The 14,910-nt window shown below is 38.4% G+C and overlaps 1 protein-coding gene across 1 annotated transcript; it reads left to right on the top strand.

The window, feature by feature from the left end:
• Positions 1-3,009: 3,009 nt before the first annotated feature.
• On the top strand, positions 3,010-14,679 carry LOC140229171 (putative neutral sphingomyelinase). The gene is made up of 7 exons (XM_072309437.1): positions 3,010-3,041; positions 5,014-5,113; positions 6,093-6,169; positions 7,436-7,619; positions 8,791-9,018; positions 10,316-10,553; positions 14,180-14,679. The coding sequence occupies exons 1-7, from the start codon at positions 3,010-3,012 to the stop codon at positions 14,581-14,583; spliced, it is 1,263 nt and encodes a 420-aa protein (XP_072165538.1). The 3' UTR covers positions 14,584-14,679.
• The last annotated feature ends 231 nt before the right edge of the window (positions 14,680-14,910 follow it).

Here is a 14,910-nt window from a genome sequence, read left to right as displayed (position 1 = left end):
TTATTCCAAAGCTGGAAAGTAAAGTGCATGTAATGCTACAGATGTCACTATAAAATATATCTTCTTTATTTATTATGTTTGTACATGTCCAAGTATCGTGAAGTTCAGTGACTGAGAAAACCACACTGTATACTGGAATTGTGCAGAGGAGACCATGTAGACTCATAAGAAGAAAAGACACACTGCTGGCCGTGTAGACCCTACTTTAACCAAGCGTTCCAGAAATATCGTAATATGCTGCTGTGCCCGATGCTTACCTCGTAAAGACTGAGGAACATATGACGTCCATCAGTATTTAAAAAAGAGGGTCATAGTTATCACACAAATTAAAGGGATGGTATAGTATTGGTTGAGGTGAGGTGAGGATTCAGCTTCGAACTTTTTGCGAGATATTTAGAAACCACTTTATGAAATATTAAAGAGCATATACAATCCTAAGAGGAATTCAAAGTTTATTTGATGAAAATTGGTTTTGAAGTAGCTGAGATATCCAAAAACAAAGTGATCCTGTAATTAAAGGTGGGTGCCACATTTTATTAGGATCGCTTTTGTTTTAGATATTTCAGCCATTTCAAAACAAATTTTCATCAACTAAACTTTGAATTCCTCTTAGAATTATATGCTCTTTCAAGTTTCATATGAGGTTTTTCATTATCTCAACAAATTATCATAATCAAAGTTGGAAACCTGAAACCCCATCTCAGCCGAAACTGTACTATCCCTTTAAAGTTATGATTGCCATTACCTTGATGGTCGCAAAATGGCAGCAGGTATTACAACGTGCTTTCTCTCCTTTCCATGTACATTACTTCTGTATATAAATGAATGAAAATAGATGAATAATATACTCTAGAAATATCAATGAAAAAGGCTGTTACCAGTGGTTTCCAAAATGTTTTTATGTCGTCGATCAAAGCATGGGTAGTCCATATCATACTCATGCATTTTACCAGATTAACTATTTTACACAGATTTAATTGTCATATTCCGCAATGGTCTTGTTTACATAATATACGTGCACACAGAGACAAAGCATAACGTAGGCATAGACCGTTTACATGGTTTAGTTGTTACAATGAACGATGAATGTACAAACAAAACTTCTAAATATTATCACTCTTGTTCGCAACTAATCTCGCCAAAAATATCTTAACTAATCCTAGTTTTACCCCCTGACTTTATAAGGAGTGAGAAGAGAGCTGTAAATCTATTTGATAAGATATTCCCAAACTGACGTCCAAATTTAGAAATGGATAATGAGGGATAAGCACAGAGTTAGGTCTTTGTCAGGATTCCAAAACTGGCACAAATCATAGTCATAATCATGTTATGACAATCTAACGGTAAAAAGCATTATAGTAAGACTGTATTATTATAATAAAACTTTGAGTTAGTGATAGTTGTGTGTCTAACGAACAGAATTTTTCCACGACACTCCCGTATTCTCTTCTTGACTCTTGCAGTGCGAGTCGTCTCTTTCAAAGTTCTCATTCTTTTCTCGTTTTTTTTTTTTAAGTTACATTTTGCAGGAACTCCTCATGTGGATTCAACAATGCATATGATCCTTTAAATTGCGTGCTTGTCTGACATTACAAAGCATACTACTTGTTTGTTTGTGTGTATGTTTTATAATTATGTTTGTTTGCGAGTCTTGTTGTTTTGTTGTTGTTGTTGTTGTTTTTTTTTTTTTTTTGTTGTTGTTGTTCTTCTTCTATGTGTTGTTACAGTTTGGTTTGCAAGCAACGCCAGACGGGATGCAAAATTTTACCTGTAGGCCCAATAATGTATACTACTAGTATGACATTTCTAGCTGGACCAGTGAGTTTGGATTTGGATAGCGACTTGCTATGTCCTGTCAACATTTTGTTTTGATTTTGATTTTAATTGTAATGGGCTCCTGGCCATAATCATGAAAAATAAATAACAAAATATATACATACCGTGTCAACTCGAGAATTTTGCTTCTTTCGTTGTTTGCCGAAATATGTGTGTCGGTGCATGTCTCTGTGTGTATGGCTGTGCGTTTGTTCATGAATTGATTATAAAACTTACAACTCACTAAGGGTAGCCTATTATCTTTCATAATCCCCATCCTATACCTGTACTCTCAAACAACGAATATGATTCCTTGGCTGAAGGTTGTTCTACCACTCGTGCAGTAGGGCTCGACACTAACGTTTTTGTTCGCCCCATTTTAAATCTGAAATTTTGATGTCCCGAAATGAAAGCAAAAGTAGGCCCTACAAAATTTATTTTGAATCTTACTTGGGAATTGGGTCGCCAAAGGATACAATTGGTGGCCCGACACCATCAATTTTTTACTGGCCCCGGAATACCGCTCGAATATAAAGGTAGATCCCTGTCTTTATTATGAGCTCCAACATCGTTTTGCACATATTTTTTTTTAATCATTATTATTATATTATGTACATGTACTTCCTTTTTCTAGCATGTATGCATTTTTTGTTTTGTTTTGTTTTGTTTTTTGTTTTGTGTTGTAGTAGTAGTAGTAGTAGTTGTTGTTGTTATTGTTGTTGTTGTTGTTCTTGTTCTTGTTGTTCTTGTTGTTGTTGTTGTTCTTGTTGTTCTTGTTGTTGTTGTTGTTGTTGTTGTTGTTGTTGTTGTTGTTGTTGTTGTTGTTGTTGGTGTTGTTGTTGTTGTTGGTGGTGGTGGTGGTGGTGGTGGTGGTGGTGGTGATGTTGGTGCCATTGGTGCCGTTGGTGCCGTTGTTGTGACCTGGCACCATCCCAGTGCATCCCACTGAGAGCTGGCAAGGGATTGTCACGGAACAAAATAGGTCAAGGAGGTACGCCCCACCTCCCTGGTTATATGTTTGGGTGTGAAGAATACGAGTACACCCAGGGAGGTACACCTGTGTACTGTAAAGTCATTTACAAGCGACATGTGATGATACGCCGCACGTACCGATCGATCCCGGAAGCGCTGCAGCAGGAATCGACGCGAATCCAAGGACCAAGGCCTCAAACGTGCTGACTGTCAGGGAGTGCGATGGAAGTGAGAATCTTGACTTTAAACTGCTGGTAAGTTAAGCACGAAGGATTCTTTTTTTTTCCGGTTGTATACTAGTACTACTACACAAAAAGAGCGAAATGTGTGAAACGTGAGTTGAGACCTAAAACTACCCAAAAGGGAGAGAGGAGTTGTCCGATCCCATCCGAATTCGGCTGTCTTCATTCGTCAGTCCCTTGCGTTCAATTCCATGTCTTCTTGCCGTAAGGCGTAAGCAGACAGTTCGAACCACACCTGCCTGATTTTGGCATTTCAAAGTCCTGTTCAGAACACTGAATAATTACGTGCAAGTTTGTTTTTTTGTTGTTGTTGTTTTTTTCAATTTTTCTGGTGAGCATCAAAATGTTATGGCTCGCAGTCACTGAAATTACTGATTTTGAACTTTCAGCACCACACGACAGGGCGTTGCCGCTACATGTGGCGCTAGATCTTAGTATTACGTTAAATAGGCCCCTTAACTTTCGCACCTGTTTGTCAAATGATCTGCAAACTCACTCTAAATATCTAATAGCCTCAAATATTTGCATCTGAGTGAGATTCAAGTCGAGTAGAAAAGGAATTTTTCACCGTTTTGACACTTTTACACTTGCCAGAATATGTTGATCGGTGGCGCTAGTGTACTTTCGCACTTCTCCAAAACATGCACAAACTCGCCCTTGACCTTGTTACATACACAATACATTCACTTGGTTATTCATGAAGATCATTTTCAAAGTTATTTTGATTGACATTGTAAGTGTAACAGGGCAAGAATTCTCCTTAGTATACCCTCTCACAAAATATTGCAGAAGTAACATTTCTAATTCCATGGTCGAGAATTTTGATTATTTCCCATGTGTGGATACATTTGGGGTATACCATAGCCCGACTAGACGCTGTTAATACGCTACGCGAATACAGCGTCTGACCAACGAGCGGGCACCTACAAAGTGGGGAACCACAACACAACTACAAAACTTATGAAAATTCATACGTTCTTTATAAACAATGTACACGTTACCAAACGTTACTCACCTTAGTGCATGCTTGTATTACAGAAGGTTCGTAAGTCCATTGAGAAATCTCGTGATAAGTCCGTGGAACCAAAAAATGATACTTTCTGGCGGATTCCCTAACACCGTCAGGGTTCATCGTTGCAGAATTCAAAATGGCGCCTTGATCTCTGCGGAAATCTTTTGCGTGCGTGCGATGCGCTGCTCGAGTGTTGGTGTAGCAGCACGGTCGACAGCGCGACCTTTTGAAAGGGCATTCAGATCATGTGACCTCCCGGATATTGGAAATGGCCTGGCGTGAAAGACGATGTACCGTTCGTGAACCGTTCACACATGCTGCATATAACCATCATTTTAGGTAAGTTATTAAATCTAAATTTCAATATTCATAGCATAGATATGAAGTCTCATTATCATTTTGTTCGTCAGATGAGTTTGAAGTGACAAAAAAATGATCTTAAGTATCAAAATTCAATCCGATCGCATGCGATCGTTGGACCCTCTTCGTGTTTGGAGCTTCGTTGGTACAGCCCTGTCGCGCTACGTATGTACAGCGGCGACTGGGCTGTGTATAGTTAGGGTGTACCAATGCAATGGCTACATTGTATGTGCATACTTGCCAACTCTACTGCATTTGGCGGTAGACTACCGCTTTTGAAAGATTTCATTAGCATTCAAGCTAGCGCTGCTCGCATAGGCATCCTGGATTCTACCGCTTTCTCAAATGAAAATGTTGGCAAGTATGTATGTGTGCCAGATGAGATTGGCAAACTATAGTTGTGTAATCTTTGCTAAGATTTCAGCAAAAAGTTAATCCAGTAGTTGCAAGACATCTGGGTGTTAGTTTATAGCTCCACAGAATAGATAGTCTAATTATGTCAATTCAAATAAAGGACACAAGAGAGGGACACACTAGAACAGGGCATATGTTACTATTTGTGCTCCACATTAGTTATTCCTGTCATTTCTTTGTATCTGACTGCTTTCACAGGGGCTTGCCTCTTGGTCTCAGCAAAGATAAAAACCAGAGATTCCAGCACATTGCCAAGAAACTTGCCACCGGGTGCTATGACATTGTAGCACTTCAAGAGGTAACACAAGTTATGATTAAGAGTTAAATAAATGTCATCAGCAACCATGTCTTTGATGATTCCAAAAGGGGATATCAGTTGGGCTGTTTTAGATGATTTCTTTTAAAGGGACTGTACAGTTCTTGTTGAGGTGAGGATTTAGCTTTTACTGTTTTGCGAGATATTCAGAAACCACTCTATGAGATGTCAAAGAGCATGCAATTCTAAGGGGAATCAAAAGTTTATTTGATAAAAATCAGTTTTGAAATGACCGAGATATCCAAAAACAAGGTGAAACAAAGAGATCCTAATAAAAGTCGTGGCCTGTTGCCTTTCATTATTATCTTCTTCTTTTTTTTTTATATCTCGGCCATTTGAAAACCCATTTTCATCAAATAAATGTTAAATTCTTCTTAAGATTACATGCTCTTTCATATTTCATTAGAGATTTCTCATTATCTCACTTAGGAATGTTATAAACCTGAATCCTCCCCTCAACCAGTACTGTACGATCCCTTTAAACTCTTTTACTTTTAAATAGGTCTTGATTTCAGGTGGAGCAACACTCGAAATAGTTTTCTGTGCTGGGCCAGTGATTTTTGTTTGTTTGTTTGTTTGTTTGTTTGATTGTTTGATCGATTGATTGATTGGTGTGTGTTTTTTATATCCATATTCATTTATGATGGTGAGTGTCTTTTAATAGTTCACATGTTTTATTATGAAACTTTAAAGGACAAGTCCACCTTCACTGTACATGTGGATTGAGTGAATGCAGCAATATTAGTAGAACACATCAGTGAGAGTTTGAGGAAAATCGGACAATCCGTTGAAAAGTTATGAATTTTTGAAGTGTCTGCTCAGTCAATGCTCAATCAAGTTTGCTGTACATACTGATTGTTTTGAATAGTGAGCTCAGAAGGGAACTTCATGGACATTGTATGTAAATGATTGCATGCATTCATCACCACTGTAGGTATTTTTCATTCCTAATTCCTACCAGGTATGGGATGTAAAAGATTACGACCTCCTTCAAGCATCTACCAGAGAGGCCTTACCTCACAGCCATTACTTCAAAGGGTATGGAAGCACTTTATAATGTTTATATCGGCCTACAAGACTACTGTAAAACATGATATATTCGCGGCATGAATTTTTCGCGCATTGGAGCTGACGGCCATTTTTGCGGCATGAAATTTTTGCGATCTGCCACTGGCATTCAATGCATATATAGTGTAGACAAGACTCATGTGCATTATAATTTCGCAAATCTAGGCGCTCGCAAAATTAGCGAAATTAAAATGCACGCGAACATTCCTCGTTTTACAGTACTGCATGCATTTAATGTGATTTTTTTTTTTAAACAGTTCACCTACAAGATCTCACCCAGAAAAACCACCAGTTCACCGGCAGTCACCATGTCACGTAAAGATTCACTGCAGATGACTAAAATCCTCATTTGCATATTTCTAAAAATGCTTAACTTTCAGGATTGCACATCTATAAAGTGTGATGATGTAGAAGTCTTTTTAAACACAGCTCCTAGACTATTATAGATGATTTTAATAACAAAAAAGTGTAACTACATGCGTCCAGGAAGTGCTGAACTGTGTAAATAGAACTCAAGTGCCACATCACTTATCACAATTTAGATGAAATTTGAATTCAAGTTATGCCTGAATGACATGTCTTGTAAGTTTTCTCAAGGAAGTAATGATTAAAGGGTGTGTACAGTTCTTGTTGAGGTGAGGATTTAGCTTTTAACTTTTTGCGGGATATTCAGAAACCACTCTATGAGATGTCAAAAAGCATGCAATTCTAAGGGGCATCAAACGTTTATTTGATGAAAATCGGTTTTGAAATGGCTGAGATATCCAAAAACAAGGTAAAACAAAGAGATCCTAATAAAAGGCGTGGCCTGTCGCCATTTTTTTATTATTATCACTTTTTTGGGGATATCTCAGCCATTTGAAAACCAATTTTCATCAAATAAACGTTTTGAATCCTTCTTAACATTACATGATCTTTCATATTTCATTGCAGGTTTCTCATTACCTCACTTTGGAATGTTCAAAACATGAATCCCCACCTCAACCAGTACTGTATAGTCCCTTTAACTATGGTTTAATATAAACATTATATAAGATAATAAAATTATGCCGCATGTAATATACTAATTTTCAGTACTTCCGTCTTGTTGCTTGTTGTACGTGTAGCTTGTTGTGTTTATGTGGGTGTTGTTGTAGTTTTGATGATGGTGTTGGTGCTGGTGACGTAGGCCTACCAGTAGGGCTGTGAAGCAAGTAACCCAATGTAACCCAATGTCTATTTCTGTTCATGGTACAGAGGTTTCACCAACAGTGGTCTGTGCATATTTTCGAAATGGCCAATCACGGATTTGCACTCCTGTCGCTTCTCCCTGAATGGCTACACCCACAAGCTGAACCAGATGGACTGGTATGCCGCCAAGAGAGTTGTCATGTGTCAACTCAACATTGAAGGACTGGTGGCCAACATCTATGCTACTCATGTAAGGTTCCTGTCATTTCATCTGACTTTTCCACAGTGTATTGAATTTCTAGAAGTATACGTGTGTATTTGTTAATTTTCGGAACATTTGGTTGACAGATTTTTTTTTTTTTTATCTAAAGCATTACAAACATTGTAGATTTGAAAAGGCAACTCATAATGTTTTCACCTAATTTCATCTAGGGTTATATTATTTTTAGAGTGGTATGATGAATAACATGTATAATTATGTCACTATGAGTTTAGATTTTTTAGAGATGTTCCTTAATGACAAGACAGGAATTCCCCATACCCCATCTTGTCATGGAAGCTTAGAGGCTTGACACTTACTTTTTCTTTTGGTAGCCCGACAATGAAATTTTCTGGCACGATCAGGCCACCGAAACAAATATTGTATCTTAAAAATTGGTGGCCTGACATCTATTTCTGGTAGCCCCTGGCCACCGCAAATATCAAGCTTTGGCTGTATGAATGGTGAAAGTGCTATCTTGTGGTATTATGCATTTCTTAGAAATCATTATCATGCATGTAATTATAATTAGTAGTAGCAGTAGTAGTAGTAGTAGTAGTAGTAGCAGCAGCAGCAGTAGTAGTAGTAGTAGTAGTAGTAGTAGTAGTAGTAGTAGTAGTAGTAGTAATAGTAGTAGTAGCAGTAGTAGTAGTAGTAGTAGCAGTAGTAGTAGTAATAGCAGTAGGAGTAGTAGTAGTGGTTGTAGTGGTGGTAGTAGTAGTAGTAGTAATAATAATAATAATAGTACATTTATAATAATAATAATAATGATAAAGGACATTTATATTGCGCAGCTACTATGATAATATACTCTTCTGCGCATTACAAAATAACATACATACAAGAAATTCAAACGTTAAATACATTACTTCAAGAGATGACTTTTTAACCTGGCCTTAAACTCATTAATTGTAACTGCTTGTCTTACAAACAAAGGGAGATTATTCCATAATTTTGGTGCAGCATACGAAAATGCCCTGTCACCACGAGTAACTTTTGATTTCCCTGATGGATATTTCAATGATGTTTGATCCCGTGAACATCGGGAACATCTCAGGGGGAAAGAAATTATGTTTTCATGAAAACCTACAATTATGGCAGGGCTGATCCAGGGGAAAGGATGAAGTAACTTCCAGTGCAATGTTCTTATCCTCCTTACTAGGCACATGCTCTCTATGCTCCATCCAATCAACCCGAGAAGGATGAGACCTTGGCACATCGCCTGGTACAGCTGTTCGAGCTCAGCGAGTACGTGCGACTGACATCAGCCTGCGCCGACCTGACCATCGTTGCAGGTGACCTCAACACGGAGCCATTTTCCTTGGCTGCCAAACTGGCACTAGCAAACGCCGGCCTTTTGGATGCTTGGGAAATGAGAGAGAACAGAGAGGTGTGCTGAAACGCATTTTGTTTCTTTACCGTAGGTCAGGGCAATAGTGATGATGGAGGTGTCTTTTCAAAGACACCTTTCTGTGGATAACACAATTTGTAACTGCCCAGCTCAAAACCCACAGAGTCACATATTAGGATGCTCTGTAAAGGACCAAAACAGTCATTTGGGCTGACCGACTCAAATTTCATAGGTTTGTCTTATCTTGGAGAGCAATCGTTTCCCTACCTACTGTGGCCTAAAGTATAGCAGATGGTGAGATATTAGCAGTTTTTCTGAATCATATTTTTTCAGCTGCTTGCACTCTGAAATAGAACATGTTTTCATTGATACTTCTGCACAGCCTGAGTGACCCTAATCTTTAAATCCTCTTTTCTCCCTTTTCTATGAAACTGCATCTCCTAACTCTTTCTTATTTCAATCACTTTTTGAATGGGTTAGGATTTTAGAGCTTACTCTTGTAAACTTTGCAGGAAAGTGGAAATTCATGTTGGCCTTCTTTTTGTTGGTTTAGAGGTGGGCAGTCACAATAGGTAATGCTTGTGTGCCCCAGTATTGCATTACAGCTGTAGACCTGTCTTTCGTTTACTTTATTGTACTATATTAGTGATTTCCTTTTTGTCACACATAAATCTGTATTGGTCCTAGTCATCATTTGCGTTGTTAGTAGCCTTGTCTATTTTTCCCTTCTTATTCTTATTTCACTATTATTTGCACTTGATTCCCAGCTCTTACTGTAAGCTGAACTTCAACTAGAAGTAAATGTTGTACCCTATCCTCCAATAATGACTTGTTTGTGACCCCATTGTCCATGATAAAGCACTGGAATACCCCTCATAGTTAGGGTGTTTTTCATTCATGCTCCATTATCCAATATCATGAACATATTCCTTCTTAAGAATTTGTGTTCACTTGTTATTTCAAGGAAAGGATAAAAGAAAGAAAACAATGTTCTGAAATGAGGCTAAATATCATTACATCACCATTGTTTCTACATAGTTTGCCCTACCTCTGTATAATGAAAAACTAGAGTGTTCTTAGGTTCTCTTGCAATTTATTAGTAAGATGTAAACTTGTCGTGGAGTCCTCACTCCTTGCAGTGGAGATACTGTCTAGTTGCATAGTATATGATATTATATAATGTTTACTTTTTGTCAGACTTTTTGTTTACTTTTGTTTCCACAATCCCTACATTGTCTTTAACCCTTTGTCTCTGAGGGATTCTATTATGTTTGTGCTTTAATGATCTAAATTTATTCATACAGTTTATTCTCATCCCCTTTCTTCTCCCGTACAGTACAAAGATTGCAAGACCAACGAGACGCCTGATAATTCTTACGCGAGAGGTCAGACCATGTACTACAGGAACACTGATGATGGTGAGAGGATAGACTACATCATCTATCGGTCGTCATGTGACACCAGCATCAGGTGCCGTGAGGTAACTCTCGACTTGCATGACATTCCCGGCACCAACATGTTTTACTCAGATCACAAGGGAGTCGCTGCAACCTTGGAGATCTCTCCATCAAAAGGTTCGAACCGAGTGCAGTATACGAGATGTGTCTGAAAAGTTCCAGGACTGGTGTCATAAAAGATTTATTTCAAATCCAAACTTTATACTTAGAGGTTTCACCTTCAAGGTAATCTATCTGGAGTATGTAACTGTGATCTTAGCTCTCTGCACCCATCAGATTTTATTCTACATAATTTTATATACACATCCTGTGTTTCAGGTTGTTCAGCAATGAGCATAGAGCAACGAACAGACTTAAAGTTTCTGGTATGGTTGGGGAAAACTCCATCAGAAGCGCTGGGGTTGCTGCAGCAAGTGTATGGAGATGAGACGATGTCATGCACACATATTTTTGAGTGGTGCAAGAGGTTTAAAGAAGGACGAGAGGTTTAAAGAAGGACAAGAGGATGTGAAAGATGATTCCAGGAGCGGAAGGCCCTCAACAACCAAGACTGAGGTCAACATTGAGTGCATCAGGCAGATAGTGCATGGCGATGGTCGGCTGACTGTTGGAATGATGGCAAATGAGCTGGGCATGAATTACGACAGCGTCTGGAAGCTTCCCACTGAAGATCTGGACATGCAGAAAATTCTGTACGAAGATGGTGCCAAAACTCCTGAGAGATGACCAGAAGAATTGATGCATGTAAGTTTGTCAGGACACCATCGAGTACCTTGAAACTGAAACAGACTTGCTAGGAAGAGTCGTTACCTCAGTCCTGGTCGTTGAGGACCTTCCACTCTTGGGATCATCTTTCACATCCTCATGTCCTTTAGACGTCTTGCATCACTCAAAAATGTGTGTGTGACATTGTCTCATCTCTGTACACAAGCTGCAGCAATCTTAGCGCTTCTGACCGAGTTTTCTCCAACTGTATCAGAAATGTCAATTTTGTTCGTTGCTCTGTGTTCATTGCTGAACGACTTGAAATACAGAATGTGTATATAAAATTATGCAGAAAAAAATATGATGGCTGCAGAGAGCTAAGATCACAGTTACATACTCCAGATGGATTACTTTGAAGGTGAAACCTCTTAGTTTAAAGTTTGGGTTTGAAATAAATCTTGTATGACACCAGTCCTGGAACTTTTCTGACACACCTTATACCTGTATCTTCAGCTGAACATTTAATGTGCATGGGCATAGCTAAAATGATACAGATATTACACTCTTCCTTTTTTTTCCCCATCTGGAAACGCTATGAAAATATCACTCCTGCTAGGACATTCCTCATAAATATGTTCCAAATACATATAATATCTCATACATATTTGTGGAGGTATAAAGTGGCTTGATAACTTCACAACTGGCTAGGTTCAGTTTGGAGGGTTTACTGAATGCTTACGAAAAGTCTCGGCAAGTGTAGACATCTGAGCCCATAAAGATTGAAGAGGGTTATAGCACTGATAATACAAAGGCGTCAGAGTGCTATGAAAACTACATGAACATCATTAGACAGTACAGGACTGAAAATCAAGTGAAAAAAAAAAAAAGGCAAAATAAGTTCTCCCGATCTTTATTCTTTTTAAAGCAAACATGTTGTATTCAGTTTCCTCATTTTTCTTTACAATGGTGTAGATGTTTCAATCAGTCCGTAGCAAAAAAAAAAAAAAAAAAAGTGCTGATTTTTTTTTCTTTTTTTTTTTTTTGACTGGCAAAAAAAAAAAAAAAAAATGTAAAAGTAAAGCAGCAAATGCCTTTTGTTGGTCAGCTTGGACAGTGATTCCTCAATGAGGATGCCTGTGTAGAAACACATGTCTCCAAAAGTAGTATACGCAAATGTACCTAGAACACAGGACTCTCTTTGTTGTTTACACGACAGCTACGAAGTCTGCTGTAACTGCTTATGTAAACATTTTAAAGGGATGGTACAGTATTGGTGGAGATGAAAATTGGGCTTTTAACTTTTTGCGAGATACCAAGAAAACACTTATGAAATAGTACAGAGCATACCATTTTAAGAGGAATTCAAACTTTATTCGATGAAAATCGGGTTTGGAATGACAGAAACAAAGTGATTATAATAAATGGTGGGTCCCACACTTTATTAGAATCGCTCTGTTTTGGATATCTCAGCCATTTCAAAACCCATTTTCATCAAATAAACGTTGAATTCCTCATGGAATTACATGCTCTTTCATATTTCATAAGAGGTTTCTCATTATCTCACCAAAAAAGAATGTTAGAAATCTGAAATTAGGTCTCAACCAAAACTATATGATACCTTTAATGTGTGCATGGTCTCAGCAAGAGAGGTTTAGTTTATGTACTGTACACGCCACATATTAAAGGTACTGTTTACCATTAGGAGTAGTGATTTAGAATAATGTTCGAGATGTCACATTTGATGCATATGTGTAGGTGAGTGGTCTCACAAAACATCCATATAAAAGATTTGTAGTAAAGTAATAGCTATTGTTCACATAATGTATATTTACCAATACTTGAAGGGATCTACAGTTTTGGTTGAGACCTAATTTCAGGTTTCTAACATTTTTTTTTTTTTTTTGTGAGATAATGAGAAACCTCTTATGAAATATGAAAGAGCATGTAATTCCATGAGGAATTCAACGTTTATTTGAGGAAAATTGGTATTGAAATGGCTGAGATATCCAAAAAAGAGCGATTCTAATAAAGTGTGGGACCCACACTTTATTACGATTGCTTGTTTGTTTGTTTGTTTGTTGTTTTTTTTTTTGTTTTGTTTTTTTGATGTTTCAGTCATTCCAAACCTGATTTTCATCAAATAAACTTTGAATTCCACTTAAAATGGTATGCTCTGTACTATATCATAAGTGTTTTCTTGGTATCTCGCAAAAAGTTAAAAGCCCAGTTCTCATCTCCACCAATACTGTACCATCCCTTTAACATTGATTATACTGATTCAAATTTTTACATTGGTTGTTTCTTTCCCTAACTCATATTTTTAGAACTATTTTGAAACACCAAAGCTGGGTTTTTGTTCCATCTGCAACTTTTATACATTTCTGTTAAAAGCTGGACATGTAGTGTGCAAAGTTGTAGAGAATATGCCAAGCCTTGCTTTGATGTAAATTGTATCACAAATGTGCGATTGCTTTTCTTTCAAATGACTTGTAGCTACATTACTGTAAATGCATGACTTTTGCACACAAAAGAGTGTCAGAAACTTATGATTTACACTCAAATCCAGTAGGGAACACTGCTTGCTAGTCAATCACCACATAAAATGCAAGCTACATGTGAGAGGAACAGATTAGCGAGCAACGCTTTCATTATACTGTGGCATTTGGCGATTTATCGATCGGGTTGGGCGGTTTGTGCGGTTGAGCAGAATATGCAAAGTTGGCACGCCGTCGACTGAGTCAGGCGTGTGAGCGTGGCACATAAAGAGTTGAATACATAATCATGAAAAATGCAGCAATGGCTGGAGAAATGTAGGTGTGCATGTTGCATTCATGTCAGGATCAGAATTAACACTTTCGCTTGTTTTAAAATTTGCAAATAGCACCCGACTCACAAAATGTTTTGTGCTGACAGAGGCATGGTGCATGACTTTCATCTATATGTCAACTATTTCATAACAGTTACAGACAATACCTTTGAAAACACATTTCCATCATAGGAACTATCATAGGACTGTCACTCCTGATATTCAATCTCAGGTCCAGGGGCTCGGGGAGATGGAGTGGAAGCAACCCAGGTTTCTATGGCAACAGAGAGAGAAACTCAGGAATCCAAGTCTCGTCTTGCAGACCTCCTGAAAGAGGCCATCCAGCTGATTGCCAGAGCTCGAGTGAAGTCCAGGAGGGACCGTACCTTGTCATTCCTGAAGGCGATCTTCTGTCTGTCCCTGCTGCTGGTCTCAACGGCGTTCCAGAGCGACGCGTTTGCCGTGCGTGCCTTCACCCTTCTCTGGAACTGCGTCCTGACGCTGGTGGCGGCATTCTACATCTGCTTCGGCGGCTTCGTGAAGAGTGCCGAGATGAACACACTGGCTGGTATAGCAGAGAGGATGGATCATCGATTGGCACAGACTGGAGTTGCCATAGCAACCAACAGCAGCTGAACTCCTCTCTCTTTGCAGTAGTACAAGTGCTTGTGTGTGTATTATGCCATTAGTATACAACATTCCTCAGTTTTATACGCTCATGGTATGGTTTTGCCAGAGATGATGGTTTAAAGATTGGACAGCTGCTCAATCTGCAGTATCATCATGTATCTATATTATTTATACATGATTATAGCTCACTATCGCTGATAAATCTAACCACTAATCTAACAATGGCAAACTTTTTTTTTTTTGGGGGGGGGGGAGAACAATTGTGTGCATTCACAGGGAGTTAGTTATTTCTGATTCATGTGCTGCTAAGCATGTTTATAGTCCAAGTTTTGG

The sequence above is a fragment of the Diadema setosum genome, chromosome 5 (genome assembly GCF_964275005.1).
Source record: "Diadema setosum chromosome 5, eeDiaSeto1, whole genome shotgun sequence".
Lineage (NCBI taxonomy): Eukaryota > Metazoa > Echinodermata > Echinoidea > Diadematoida > Diadematidae > Diadema > Diadema setosum.
This window is presented reverse-complemented; position numbering and strand designations above follow the sequence as displayed.

What these genes read in the sequence shown, in the direction of transcription:
- LOC140229171 (XM_072309437.1), top strand. Translation starts at nt 3,010, where the DNA reads ATGGAAGTGAGAATCTTGACTTTAAACTGCTG. An exon ending in CACAGCCATTACTTCAAAGG is followed by an intron (nt 6,170 to 7,435) that starts GTATGGAAGCAC and finishes TTCATGGTACAG; the next exon opens with AGGTTTCACCAACAGTGGTC. An exon ending in AAATGAGAGAGAACAGAGAG is followed by an intron (nt 9,019 to 10,315) that starts GTGTGCTGAAAC and finishes TCTCCCGTACAG; the next exon opens with TACAAAGATTGCAAGACCAA.